This window comes from Rhinolophus hipposideros (genome assembly GCF_964194185.1).
Source record: "Rhinolophus hipposideros genome assembly, chromosome: 2".
NCBI lineage: Eukaryota > Metazoa > Chordata > Mammalia > Chiroptera > Rhinolophidae > Rhinolophus > Rhinolophus hipposideros.
In genome coordinates this window covers 10525061-10539927 of record NC_138048.1, presented here as the reverse complement: position 1 = coordinate 10539927, position 14867 = coordinate 10525061, and the positions used below count along the sequence as shown (strand labels likewise).

At 41.5% G+C, this 14867-nt stretch overlaps 1 protein-coding gene across 10 annotated transcripts in view; it reads right to left on the bottom strand.

Annotated features, from left to right (window-relative positions):
• The window catches only part of MED12L (mediator complex subunit 12L), a 322241-nt gene that overhangs the window by 251670 nt on the left and 55704 nt on the right, over positions 1 to 14867 (bottom strand). For all 10 annotated transcript variants that reach the window (XM_081064322.1, XM_081064328.1, XM_081064329.1 and 7 more), the window contains 2 exons: positions 3628 to 3797; positions 762 to 872 (listed from right to left, as the gene is read on the bottom strand). In XM_081064322.1, coding sequence (XP_080920448.1) covers positions 762 to 872; positions 3628 to 3797 — 281 coding nt within the window. The remainder of the gene's footprint in view (positions 1 to 761; positions 873 to 3627; positions 3798 to 14867) is intronic.

Genomic DNA, 14867 nt, shown 5'->3' with positions numbered 1-14867 from the left:
AAAATTAAAATAATGTATTTTATTTAGAGTTTCAGAGCTAAATATTATCATTTCAACGTGTAATGAACACAAAAAGTATTAATGAGATATTATATACACTCTTTTCTGCAGTAAATTGAAATCTGGTACACATTTTACGCTAAGAATACATCTCAATTTGTACTTGTCAGATCTCAACAATTCAGTAGCCACGTCTGGCTAGTGGCTACAGAAAGGACACCACAGGTAGAGACTATCTCAGGGAGGGTACACAGGACACTGGCATGGTGTAGTCTCTGAGAAGGTGACAAAGAGAATGACTTTTCCCTAGATACTCTTTCATTTTGTTTGAATAATCAAATGCATGTATTACCTTGCCAAGAAACTTTATTTTTTAATAAATTTCATCCAGATAACCTAAATTTTAACAGATTTAAGACCAATCATTTTGACCTCAGTGGCTCAAAAGATTGTAGAAGATCCTCTGTATCCTTAAAGAGATGATTTGTTTTGTTTTCACAGAAATCTGTGTAAATAAGGAGACAGTATTTAAAGAGCTGTTTGGCTTAGCTCAGTAATGGGAGAAATCAATGTGGGTGAGAATACTTTAAAAAGACAGGTGGATAAAAGCTATGAACATAGTCATTACAGATGATTGCTAAAACTTTGTAACAACAATGTATTTTTTTCCTTCAATTTCGAAAATAAATTTTTTCCTCTTCCACCTCTACTTACCAATCTTGCCCATAAAATGAAATAGTTCATGGTTATATGTACTGTACCTGCAGCATTAGTGGTAACAAGAGTTTAAGAAGATCATCATCCATTGGTCTGATCTTTTCTAAAACATCCAAGATCCATGTCAAATATTCATGTTTTTCTAGCATTCCTTCCTTAAATGAACAAAAAAAATTACACTAATAATGTTAAAGTAAAACCAACTAAAACTCAAAAAGAGCACTGTTATTCTTATGCTGAAGTGTAATTTTACTGCTATTGTTTTTGTTGTAGTAAAACGCAAAGATCATAGCCCAAACTCTAAACAAAATAATAATAATAATAATAATGTTATTTTGTATGGTTCGTTTGGGTGGGGTTTTTTGGTTTTTGGTAATCTACTTCATTCTAAATTGAAAAAAAATAATTCTTACAAGAGAGGAAATTCAGAAGCTCTCAGATTCCCAAGGCCTACCAAATGCCTGGCTAGACTTTGGGGTTTATGAACTCATATTCACAGGGGCAACTTGGCCAATGATGATAATTTGAAGTACAGAGCTCCCATCACGCCATCATCCTGACAAGAGGTTGGCAATCCCATCAGATCCAATGCCGCCTTAATAGTCTCCTCTATCCTAAAATGAATTTCAAATACTATAACCTAACTGTAAAACATAACCTTAAAAATATAACAGCATAATTAATTATAATATAAAGAAATGCAAGGAATTTATAATAAAATACCATAATGTATAAATATCCCAACATAACTACACTAAAAAACAACACACCTACAAATTTCCAAAATGCCCCACAGGAGTCGTATACAGCCCCTTACATAAGCACTAATAAACATTTTCGTCTATTGCCTCCAGATCTACATACATATAAATACACACGTTATTTTATGATAGTATATGACTATCATATTATAGCTCTGCATTGTGATTCATATCATATAAGAATCTTAAGATAGAAGCCAAAAGCTATGTTTTCTGGGACACACTTTTGCGATCATTCTGGTAACAACCTTGGTAGTTAACATGAACTCCTACTTTGTTCCTAGAAACTTCTGCATACCTAGGTATCATCGGTGGTCCCCAACCACGGTTATCAACGATTTGTGGGAAAATATTGTACTGATAAATTCCAGTTTCAGTATGTATAAGGTTACAATGACACCACATTGACATGACATGGTATCAAGATATTTACTTATTGCTAATTTCTAATTTTTAAATGTTTAGAGTCAAAAAGAGTTAAAAAGTTAGTCACAGAAAAACTGTAATTAAAAATTTTAAGACCAGTAAAGGGAACTTTAAGTTAATAAAAAAAAAACAACATGGAATTTTGCATTACGGTGTAAGAGACTGTGGGGACAGCCCCAGAGAGCAGTTTCCAGGCTCCCGGCCTCACATAGAAAAGTGCTGGCTCACATAGTAAATGGCCATCAACTGTGATTGGATGGCCATCAGCTGTGGCTAGTTGGCCTCAGCTGTAACCAGTGAGCCATTGACCACTAGTATAACTGCCGTGGCTACGCTAGCAGCAAATGGGGGCTAGCAAGATGGTGGCTGAGCTAGCAAGAGTGGATTGCATTTAGGATGGCGGGTTGCGGACAGTGTGGATCCAGCCTCCAGTGAGAATATAGTGGTATGACTCCCCTATCTATGGCTCCGTGGGTGTTCCTTTTTGGCCTCACCACATCCTGCATTCTTATGTGGGGAGCGGGACCAGAGACCCCTCCTGACACCCTCCCTGACAGAGACGGTGAGTGCAAATTACAAAGAATCTTCATAAATATGATTGCCAATGACTGCACAATAGTCTGTCCTCAAAACACTTTTGTCTATGTCCCCCTAAGTTTATTTCTGCACGTGTGTATACTAAGATCAGTTTAACCTTTCAGAATATGGCAAATAAAAACTATAATGAATTTTTAACATTAATGTTCTAATTATATTCATCAATTTGGGAGCTAACAGCTTCGTAGAAAGAGATACTGATTTCAGTGTTCCTACTACACAGAGAAATTCTTGCAAAAACAGCAAGCATGTGAAAAACACTTTTTAAAAGATGCAGACTAAATCCTCAGCTCAATAAAAGTCATAAAAGCTCAGAGCAGGCACTGAAGTAGTCCTCTGATAAATGAAGCTAGGATTTGTAAGAGTTGTTTTTACTGACTTTAACAATGCTACTTTACCCCCAAAAAACATGCTTTTTCCTACTTTGAGTTCTTAGGGAGAAAAAAAGTCACTGACCAGCTGGACAGTTCTAAGGGGTAAATTTAGAAGCCACACATCCTTTCTAATCCCCTTCCTCTTTGCTCACGATAGCAGATAGTGAAAGCCTGCGCTAGCAATGTGACTTCAGCTGAATACACTTTCCTCCTCGCCAGAAGGAAAAAGTGAGGAAATGAACAACAAAAGCGCCCTCTTCTGGTCAATGTGATTTAGGTCCGTTGGTCTGGGTGGCGGTTCAGCCATGCCTCGATGCCCTTGCCCGCCCCCACCACTGCATTTTAAACTGCAGCTGCGCATAATTAAGACGACCTATTATTGGAATTACTAACTAAACTCTAAAGGAGATCTACTATGCGATATCAGCACAAAGATTATTTTTAATAAACACATCCAATTTTTTCAAAATAAAATGTTGAGAAGGATTATGTTTCATAGTGCAACTACAAAGCAATTAAAAGAGCTGACAGCATGAAAACCTGCAGATCAATATGTATAATAAGAAGCTGTCATCTAGCGGCAAAGGTGTTACCTTGAATCCAATTCAAATGTGACAAATGTCAGACCGCTTTCTTTGAATGTGTTGGTTCACATCAAGTTATACTTTAACCTCCGGAAAACTAAAACTATAAGGAATTTGCTCTTTTGTTGAAAGAACACTACACAGCCCAGAATGCCTGAGAAAGGTCACCTGGAACATGTGAAATGCCAGCTTTTCATTGTACTCCCATTGTTTCATGGCTTGCTCCACATCTGGTGGCACAGGGACAGGGCCGTCCCCTGTGCTGGAAGCCATGTGGTAAAAATCGGAAATCTTCACCAACTGCTCTCGAAGATATCTGGTAGATATCTGTGTCCACTCTGTATTTAAAAAAAAAAGGTATAAGAATTAACATTTTCTCCCCCTTTCTGATTACTCGAAGGACGTACTGATAAAACAAACAGGTATTACATTTAAAAAGGCTCTTTGCCCATGCAAACACTGTTCAGAAAGGCGGGCCTCCCCCGAAGCCCTTAAGGACGGCACCCCAGTGTAACGTCCTGCCCTGCAGCCACCAGGAACACAGCCCCGCTCTCCCGTGGAAAAGGCAGCTCTCCCCTTGTGCCTCTGCAACCCAACCCCTTACAGAGAAGAGCTCCACACTGAATTAAGGGCATCGGGTGATTCTCCGTGTTAAACAACAGTGAGCCTAACAAAAATATCAAAGGCACAAGCACCAAACAGAAAAGTGGAGGGCAACACTTCAAGAAATCTCAAATCTACACTGAAAGAACTCAAAATCCCCCGACGGCAGCTCTTTAAAGAGTATGTTTTTTGGAGTTCAAGCCGAGTTTCAAACATGCCTAATTAAGGTTTGTTCTGTTTTTGTCAGTCCGTAGGAGGACCAGCATTCACCGCAGGCTGGGCCATGGCGGCATTCTGACCTGCAGGAACCCAGGACATGCCAGAGACCTAAGAGTGGACGCCCCCTTAGACAACCTTCGGGACGTTTGATTATTCTCCTCTCCTCGATCAACACAAGATGCCTCAGAATGCAATCAGCCCGAGTGGTGAGCAACAAAAGGTAGGAGACTGTGAAGGGAATGGGAAAAGTAGAATTAAAAAAAAAAATCACTTAAATTATTCAAAAATGTCTGCCAAGGGGCGGGGGGGGACAAATTAAATCAGTATGTTGCCTCTGGCAACCATGAGGGATGACATGCCAACTTTAGCCCATTCTGTGGATAAAAATGTAATAATTGCATGTGCACAGCCAAATTTCCCCAAAGATTAGCAAAACAGCATTTCAGAAGAAACCATCCTACTGAAACATTACCACCCAATGTTGTTTTCCCATTCTTTTGGCAATAGGTTCTCCCACCTTATTTCAAAGGAAGCTATTTTGACCAAAGTAAGATTAGACACAAAATATTTATTAGGGATCGAGCGTTGTTTTTACTTTTTAAATACAATTAAAATTACCTGACAACAGTACCCAGAGTTATGGCCTAAACCAGTTACTCTAATTGTCTTACAATTCAAATTCAAATGCACATGTTAAATTCCAGTAATAAGCCAATGCAAAAAGGTGAACAGATACCAGGTCAATATTCTGTTCCTAGTGTAATAGTTTTTTAGAAAACACCACCAATAACAGATATTGTCATTAAAATGAATCCATTGACGTTAAAAACAAAACAGTAAATTTTCAATGTCATCATCTTCTGGTACCTGTTATGGATTAATAGTCTCATGACTGAATTGTTCAACAAAATAAAATGCCAACCATAGGATGAGAGGAGTTTAGCTAAGCTATAATAAGCAATAACAAAAATAACAAGGATCCAAATACTCGTTTTTGTGTGTGCCAAGCCTTGCTATTAGCTTTCTCTCAGTTAGGTATTTTCAATATCCCCACAGAATATTTCAGCCTCAAGAGTAAAAATAACATATACCCCTACTTTGTCAAGGGTATATTTCCTTTTTAGGGTTGTTTTAAAAAAAAAAAAATATAGAAGAAATACATGATCACTAGAGAAAATTTATAATGCAAGTATGAAAACAAAAAAAAAATCTACAATCCCATCACTCATAATCATGAAATATTTTAGTATATATTTTTTCAGTCCTTATGTGTGACTGAATGTTTATATAAACATGTGCGTGTCTTTTTTTATTTTAATTGCTGCCTATATCATTCCACAATCTGAACTCCTTTTGGAATTCACACGGAATTATTCAAATGTAGCCCTCTTAGTAGTGCATTTTAACTTCACTGTATTTAACTGACATTAGGTTATCCTATCAAGCAGATAGATTCAGAGGTCTGGGATGTTAAGACAATCTAGAATAGACTGTATAAAAACTAAGATGCACACAAAATTTTCATTAAAAATTGAAAACAGAAAATAGCAAATGGCCACTAGTACTGTACTCGTAAAAGTATCAGGATTCACTGCACCTCTCATGCTCAGTTAGGACCAGTAACTAAAAGGGAGCAGTGGGGGCGGGCGGCAGTGGCAAGACAGGCAGTAGTCTGAGGCGGGAATGCAAATACAGTCACAAGGCAGCTTAGCCAAATGCCTGCGCCTTCAGCCCCACCCTGCCAGAATCTGATTTAATTGGTCTGGAGTGAGAGCCCCCAGGTAGTAAAATAGGAACAAGTGAAGATCAAAGGAAAGATGGGGGTGTCAAAGGTAAAAAAGATGCAGAGAGGGAGCAACAAGGCTACTCTGAAAGTGGAGCAGTTCTAAATTCAGGCAACTTGCCGGGTGTGGCCCCGTCTGTCACTTACGGATGTCCAGTAGAACGCAAAGTCCATAAAGCCAGATGACTAGAAAGTTCATGAGCTTGCATGTACTGAAGAGAGGGGTCAAGATTGAAAAAAACACCCATTCCTTTTGACATTGCTCTCTAGTATCCAAGAATCCTACAGCCACTGTTCCTTCTGTACTAATGCCCAGCCCCCAACAGAAGGGGTTTCAGAGGCCACGCAGTTCACGCCACCTTTTTCCGGATCCCAGCACTGTATGTAGGCTTACTCAAGGTTACGTGGCTAAACCAGAAGTACACAAACAGGTGTGCGATGCCCCACCAGTGCATGAAAACACGTAAAGGGATAAACACATAATGGGTGAGCACAGAGCTGTGCCAGGTTACGTTAAGATGATCCCCCCGGGCCTGGAATATCTGCAGAACTAGCAGGAAAAGTGGGAGCTCAGCAGAGGGGAATATCCACCCTGGGGGCAAACCCAGAGCAAGGCAAACGCAGCAAGGTTCACGGAGAAGGTGTCCTGCAGCGAACATGACATCAGCAGAGAAGCAATACAGGGCCGCATGTAGTGCTAATACTAGAATGAACTTGGGAACAAGGGGCTCCGCCACTCAGCCATGCGACCTGGAGCAACGCATCTAACCTCTGCTAAGCCTCAATTTCCTCATCTCTACAATAGGGATCAATAATGTATATACATCGGAGTGACCGTAAGGATGAGTTACTTAGCACCGTTCCTGTAACACAGAAATTGATCAGAAAGTGGTAGCTATCATCATCAACAGGATGAAAAGTTTTTAGAAAGCAAACTGAAGGTCAGGCCTTGACTGTCAAGAGGACAGTAGCTGCTGTCACTGATGTTAGTTCCTTAACCTCTGCCTCAGCTGAGCTGCCAATAATCTGGATAAGGATTGATGGACTCGATCAAGGTCGGTTTCGTGGTGCCAAACTCTTCAATGGACCTGCAGCCCTTAAGGAATTAGGGCCACATTCCTGAGCTCGTAATTAAAATCATTTCAAATACTACCTACCATTACATACTCCACTAGCTCTAGTTGCTTTCTGACTCTGCCTATGATGCAATCTCTAGCTGCAGTACCTTCTCTACTCAGGGATGTTCACGTGTGCGAATCTTTCTGGGCCCAGTGCAAACGTCACCTCTAACCTGCTGCCTTCTCTAGTCTCTGCACACCACGCACCACCTCCCAGGGATCTCTTTCACCCCCATAAAGCTATGCCTTACATACGGCATCTGACAATTAAGTTGGCAAACTTGTTGCAATGATGTTCACGAGCACGCATGTACTGAAGAGATGCATGATATCAAAAAAGGTTGATAACAGAGGGATTATTCATTATGGATTTGTACCAACCGGACAGTTAACCAAGTTGACTATTTGGAAGTGCTGAAAAGGCTGTGCGAAAAAGTTAGACGACCTGAACTTTTCACAAACAATTCATGGCTCTTGCATCACGACAATGCACCAGCTCACACGGCACTGTCTGTGAGGGAGTTTTTAGCCAGTAAACAAATCACTGTATTGGAACACCCTCCATCCTCACCTGATCTGGCCCCCAATGACTTCTTTCTTTACCCGAAAATAAAGGAAATATTGAAAGGAAGACAGTTTGATGACATTCAGGACATCAAGGGTAATACAATGACAGCTCTGATGGTCATTACAGAAAAAGAGTTCCAAAATTGCTTTGAAGGGTGGACTAGGCACTGCGTCAGTGCATAGCTTCCCAAGGGGAGTACTTCGAAGGTGACCATAGTGATATTCAGCAACAAGGCATGTAGCACTTTTTCTAGGATGAGTTCGCAAACTTAACTGTCCAACTTCGTAGTCAACCATCAAGTATTGACTTGAATCAATGCACCCCAAAGTTCCCCCAAAATAACTACTAAACCAAGTTCCTCCCCAATTATTCTGCCTCTCAAATCTTCATACAAACATCTTTGCTTTCTAGTTTAAACTCATGCACTACATACCTAGAAGGTTTCAAACACCACTATAGGGAAAATGCCAAATTCCCCCTCCAATACACTGTTTATTTATTATAACCAAATCAACGAGAAGCACATGTTAATCAGTGTGCTACGAAGGCCCATGCAAATACTGACCTTTCAATTCTTTTTAATAAACTTACAGTATATATATATTTTGTGAAGGTTCATTTTCCTGGCTATGTTCTTTCCTGTTATCAAAACCAGTGGGAACCCACTATGTGAAATAAATACAACAGAGATCACCTCTTAAGAACTCCCGCCAAGTCCAGAGATTAATACGCACATCTTTAAGGCAATCACTTGCTACAGCACTGTAAGTCAAGGATAACATACTCCTCGGGGGAGACACCTGTATCCTCGAACATTCTTTCTGAGGCTGTATGTACCACTATCATAAAAAGTTCTCGCTTCTCCACAGTAGGAACAGCCTGCTTCTCAAAACCGCTGGATACAGAGGATTTAACCAGCCTGACTTTGGTGCAGATTCAATGGGGAAAAAAGCTTCAGGACATGTAAAATGCTGCATACTCCATTTCTGAACACTCAGTAAAAATAACTGAAAATTTTTCTACCATTTTCCTCAAGTTTTCTGTTGTTAAAATGCTTTCTTTATCAAAGCATATCAATAAAGTGAAAAGACAACCCACTAATCGAAAGAAAATATTTGCAAATCATACGAGGTGTGATCAAAGAATACGGTGAATGCTGCTGCCGAGTGCCATCCAACAGAAAGGCAGGGATCTTCAATATGGGAAGTGGCGCATCGAGCCTTAGTAACAGTGTGGGACAAGTTTCAACTTGTTTGGTGTAGTCAGTCGAGTGTGAGCTACGGTTGAGAGAAGATGTGTTTTAAAGTGCTGTAAATCATTCTCCATCATGACAATGCTGTGTCACACATCACTTCTGGTCCGGCAATTTCTTTCAAATAAAAACATTACGTTGTGTCCTCATCCACCTTATTCACTAGATGTGACACCGTGCAACTTCTGGCTCTTCCTCAAAGTCAGAATGATTCAGGACTTCGAGGCAGTCACGACAGGGCAACTAAAGACACTCACAAAAGAGGACTTCCAGGATTGCTTCAGAAAGTGGTAAGAACAATGGGATAAATGTCTTCGAAGAGAGGGGGAGTATTTTGAGAGGGATTAATGGCAATGTGTCTTTTACTGTAATACTTTTTTTTTATTTAAACATTCACTGTAGTTTTTTATCACAACTCATATCTGATAAGGGACTTGGATCTAGAATATATAATAAACTATTACACCTCAATAATAAAAAGACAAATAACCATTTTTTAAAAATTAGCAAAGGAAATGAATAAACATTTCTCCAAACATGGACAAATGGCCCATAAGTACCTGAAATGATACTCAATGTCATTTCTCACCAGGAAATGCAAATCTTCATACAAACATCTTGTGATAACACTAGGACAGCTATAAACAAAACGATAATAACCAGCGTTGATAAGAGTGTGTAGAAATTAGAGTTTTCAGGCTTTGCCGGGGGGAACGTACAATGCTGCAGCCACCGTGGAAAACAGGTGGCAGTTCCTCAAAAGGTTCAACAGGGTTACCTTCTAACCCATCAATTCCACGGCTAAGTTATATACCCGAGAGAAATGAAAACACATCCACATAAAAATTGGTAAACAAATGTTTGTAGCACCATAATTCAAAAAGTGAAAGCAGTCCATATGCCCATCGACTGATAAATCAATAAATAAGGTGCCATATGCCAGCAACAGAATACCATTCGGCCCTAAGGAGGGGTGAACTACCAACACCGATACTACAACAGGGGTGAAGCTTGAAAACACTGTGTTGACTGAAAGAAGCCAGTTTCAAAGGACCAAATATTTTATGATTCCAATTATATGAAATGTCCAAATGAGGCAAACCTATAGGGCTAATTAGATTTCCTACGAGCTGGAGGCAGGGATTGAGGGGAAATGTGAACTGCTAATGGGTACGATATTTGTTTTAAGGTGATAAAAATGTTGTAAAATGTGGTGATGGTTTCACAACTCTGTGGACACATTAAAAAAAACACGAAATTGTATACTTCAAATGAATTGTAAAGCAGGTGAATCATATCTCAGAAAAGCAGTTTTATCATTTTTCAAAACGTTTGATTGAAATATTCCCCACTGGTAAACAGCAATCCCCTACAACATGGTATGACTTGGAGGGGGTAAGGGGTGGGGAGGAGAGTATGGGGTAGAAACAAGCGTGGCCAGGAGTTAATGGTTAAACCTGGGTGAAGGGTAAAAGGGCTTTATCATATTCTTCTGTATATGTTTCAAATTTCCATAAAAGAAAATCAGTTGTATCCTATGAAATGATTCCTGAAAACCTGAAAAAATTATTTCTGAAATGATTTCAGAAAACCTGAAATCCCCTGTTCAGCCACTGTTCATTTGGGGAAAGAAAGGGGGAAATCAGTGTGCTGACTGGCAGCCTAGACAAAGAACAGCCCAAATGAGAACTGCTGCCTCAGTGTGGTGTGAGGCCCACAGTCAGCCCACCGGGCAGATGCTGTGTTGTGCCGAATGGCCAGTTAGTGAAATCAGCACGTGGGGGAGGGGGAAGGGGGGGCTGTTGGCAGCCCGTGGAAATGCTATGGTGCAATAAACTACTGAGACATTTTTTTAATGCTTTAAAAACGTTTTTTCTCTAACAGAATTACCTGGAGAACACTGGTGTTTACTGGCAAATATTGAGTACCTGTGTTTGGATGAGTAATTTTACTGTTATTCTTAACTGGCCATTTCTCTCTGGTTTTATTTACTGGGCCATGACACTAAGTACTGTTACTTGAGGATCAAGGTGACACAAGATAAAATCATCGTGGGTATTTAGCAGCAAACGTGAAATGCCTACTATGGGCCAGAAGCTCTCCTGGGATCGGGGGCTACAAAGGTGAGGGGAAAGCAATGCCTACCTGAAGTAATTCATCCCTGAGGTAAGAAGACACAGGGACACAGATACTGACAGCAATGAGACATGAGCTCTGACATACCATGGGACACGAGAGAGGAAGCAGGGGGCCATTTTAGCCAAGGCTTGAGGAATGGTACCAAGGAGTTCCACGACAGAAAGAGCAGCGTGTAACATTGCAGGCAATGCTGGCAGACGGAGGAAGGGTCCCCAGCGAGGCTAGGAAGGTGGTTGGGGCCAGAGGTCCTTAAACGCTAGTGCACAGAATGACCACCAGAGGGCGCTGGTTAAACGCACAGATTTAGTTCCAACTCCAGATTTCAACCTGGTGATTCGGAAGAGGGGTCAGCATTGTTAACCGGCAGCGCAAAGGACTCTGACCCAGGCAGTGACAAGCTATGGAGTTTTGTCTTTTATCACAAATGATTAAAAGCCACTGAAGGAGTTTTAAGCCAATGAACGACAAGATCAGATATGTAAATTAAGACTCCGAAGTTATGGGGGACACAAACTGAAGAGGCTGCCAAGTGCAGTGGGGAGGTAACTGAGAAGCAAAGCAGCAGTGGATTGAATAGTAACCAACCTGACATCAGCATGAAGGAGAGAGAGGGGTAGGGGGCCTTCCAGTCTCTCAGTGGGATGGCTGAGTGGATGGTGGTGCCGGGGCTGAGTCGTGGAACAGGCAGCAAGTGGGGGAGGAGGAGGAAGCGGCGAGTTCAGTTTGTTTGTTTTCATTAACTGTTTTCATTAAACTTTTTATTTTGAGATAACTGTAGATTGACGTGCAAGTGTAATAAATACACACAGATCCCATGTACCGTTTGCCTAATTTCCCAGATGTTAACATCGTGTTCAACTACAATGTCACAACCAGGATACTCACAATGATATAATCCACTATTCTTACTCAGGTTTCCCCGTTTTGAATTCCGTTTGAAAGACTTGAATTTGAGGTGTCAGAGATATTCATGGGAAAATATGTCCAGGGGCAGGAGGATACACAGGTCTGACATTCAGAGAAAGGGTCAGAGAGAAGCCCTGGATGTGGGGACCATTCTCAGATGTGGGTTCAACGCCTTAGAGAACGTGACTATGACAACAGAAGCACCCAGCTGCCACAGGCGCAGGGTGGGTCAGTATCTGCACCACAAGAATACCGGTTGTGCACTCACGGGGCACCCAGCCCTCTGCTACGCCCGCGGCACATGACTGGCTTGCTGGAGAACAACAGACTCTGCCGTCCCACGGCCTGATGCCTGCCAACTTTGGGGTCCTGGGCAAGTCACTCAGCCTCTGGGTGCCTCGGTGACTTGTCTATAAAACAGCGCTGATCAGAGTACTGAGCCTGTAGGGTTATTCTGAAAACTGAGTGACATATAACATGCTTAGAACGACGATGTGTGCCCAGGAGAAAGCAAACCTGTATGATTTATAGGTCTAGCAGCCCACAGATGGGAAGGAAGTAATCGCAGGTGAAAGCAGGGTCTCGCTGGCCAAGATGAGGAAGACAGGTAAGGACTGCAGTCTGTACGGATGGGAGGCAGCTAAGGGCGACAACTGACTAACTAAGTCAGTCCCTCTCTGAAGTCAAGGGACGGATGGTGGGCAGGGAAGGAAGCCTGAAGAGGTGAAGAGAGCTGTGTGAGCAAAGGGCACTCTGCCCAAGGAGTGAATGATACGCAGTTGAGGATGGAGGGACAAAAAAGATACCCCCAAAAGACAAGAGCCATTCTACACAAAATGTAAGTGACTGCACACTTGTGTGACAGATAGTTAATGCTTAAGGGTTTGGGGGTAAAAAGAGACCAAAGGGGCCAAGCGAGGAAATGAGTGGCAAGAACTCAGGCAGGGAAAGGAGGAAGAAGGGCTGACAGGAAGACTGGTAGCAGCAAAAGAGACCTGTGTCCCACGCCATCAAGGAACGTGTCCAGTGCACCTTCTTTCTGCCTTGCAGGTACCAGATGGTATCTGATACCTGAGGAGAACAACACTGGACACTTTGTGTGGTTTTTGCCTCTTGCTGTCAGGTCTCCAATTCTCGTTTCCATTCTAATGTAGACAATGCTAACCATTGCATTTAGGGATTTTTTTTTTTTTCTAGTTGTCCTTTTTCCCTATCAACCCCATACATGCATCTGAAGCCACCGCTCCTGGCAACCACAGAATCCAATTTTAGCCCCTAGAACGAGAATTTCTTAATCAACACATCAGTCACACCACCAGCTTCTGGACCCATGTACAGCATCGGGGCTTTCCTCCTCTCGGACGGGCACACACGAAGCACCTGCCACAAGAGGCGCAACGCCTGCTCAGTGAGACAGCTGTTTGCAATTAATGTTATACTGTGTTTCCCTGAAAATAAGACCTAGCCAGACAATCAGCTCTAATGCGTCTTTTGGAGCAAAAATGAATAGAAGACCCGGTCTTAGTTTACTACAATATAAGACTGGGTATAATATAGTATAGTATAATAGAATACCGAGTCTTATATTACTTTTTGCTCCAAAAGACGCATTAGAGCTGACTGTCCGACTAGGTCTTTCTTCCAGGGAAACAGGGTATTATCAGACGGGAAGTTTCACAAATCTTCCCCAGTTTCTGTAGAACCCTGTTTCTACAGCAGTCTTGGCTGTGGTGAGATATTCATCCCTAGCACAGAATAACAGGGACATTATTTGCACAAATATTAAACTGGTACATTTAATTAACCCCTTAGGACGAATCCCCACAGCCTTCCACATCTGAGACCAAGTCATGGGTTGTACTGCCCCAGGAGAGGAAAGCTATAGCAAGACAATAAACTTTTCTTTCACAAGACAGCAGACTGGAGACCACAGTTTCGCCTCCCTCGGTGGAAAGCACCCTTCTGTGCACCCCTAAAGCCTCCCGAGGATCTGAGTGGAAAGTGGAGAAATGAAGGAGCAGCACTGAGGAAAGACGTTCACTGCCAGCCCCACTGAAGCCATCAAAGCTATGTGAATTATCACATGGAACATTTCATTACCCTCAATCCTCCCCCAGCTTCTGCTACAGAGGATGTGGTAGAAAACCCCAATCATTTGCCGAACAAAAATAAACTCCACTTTCTTTTTACACTGGAATTTAATTCCATGATGAGTGTGTTCTGAGTATTACATTGATGCAAAAGTAACTGCAGTTTAAAGGATTAAAAATAATCACAAAAACCACGATTACTTTTGCACCAACCTAATAATTTCTACAGTAAGAGCAGTACTGCATCTACTCCTTTGGTCCTATATGCAGGTCTTGGAAAGTTTGTACTTGTGAACAAGCTTTGGATGGCGACTCTTTCATCAGGACACAAATACAAATAACAATGCAGGCATTAGATTGCCACATGAGGGTTCAAAGTAACTCCAGACCAAAAAGCTCGAACACATAAAAATGCTTACACTGTATGCAGACCCAGCAGACCTGGGCCCACTGCCCCTCCTCGGGAACTCAGAGAACTTTATTTTTCTGGACACCAAAGATGGATGGATGCTATATTCATTGAATTAAATCGGTTCGCTTTAGCTGTGACTTACACAAAGACATTCCAACTGATAATGTACTGACCCCCCAACTAACATGTTTTCTATCCCATCAATATAGTCTATGTCGTCCTTGACTCCAAAATAACAGTGAATTGAAATGGGCCTTAGAGCCACTTTATTAGAGGGATTTCATTTGGAAGCTTATATACACTACCTGAAAATGACTC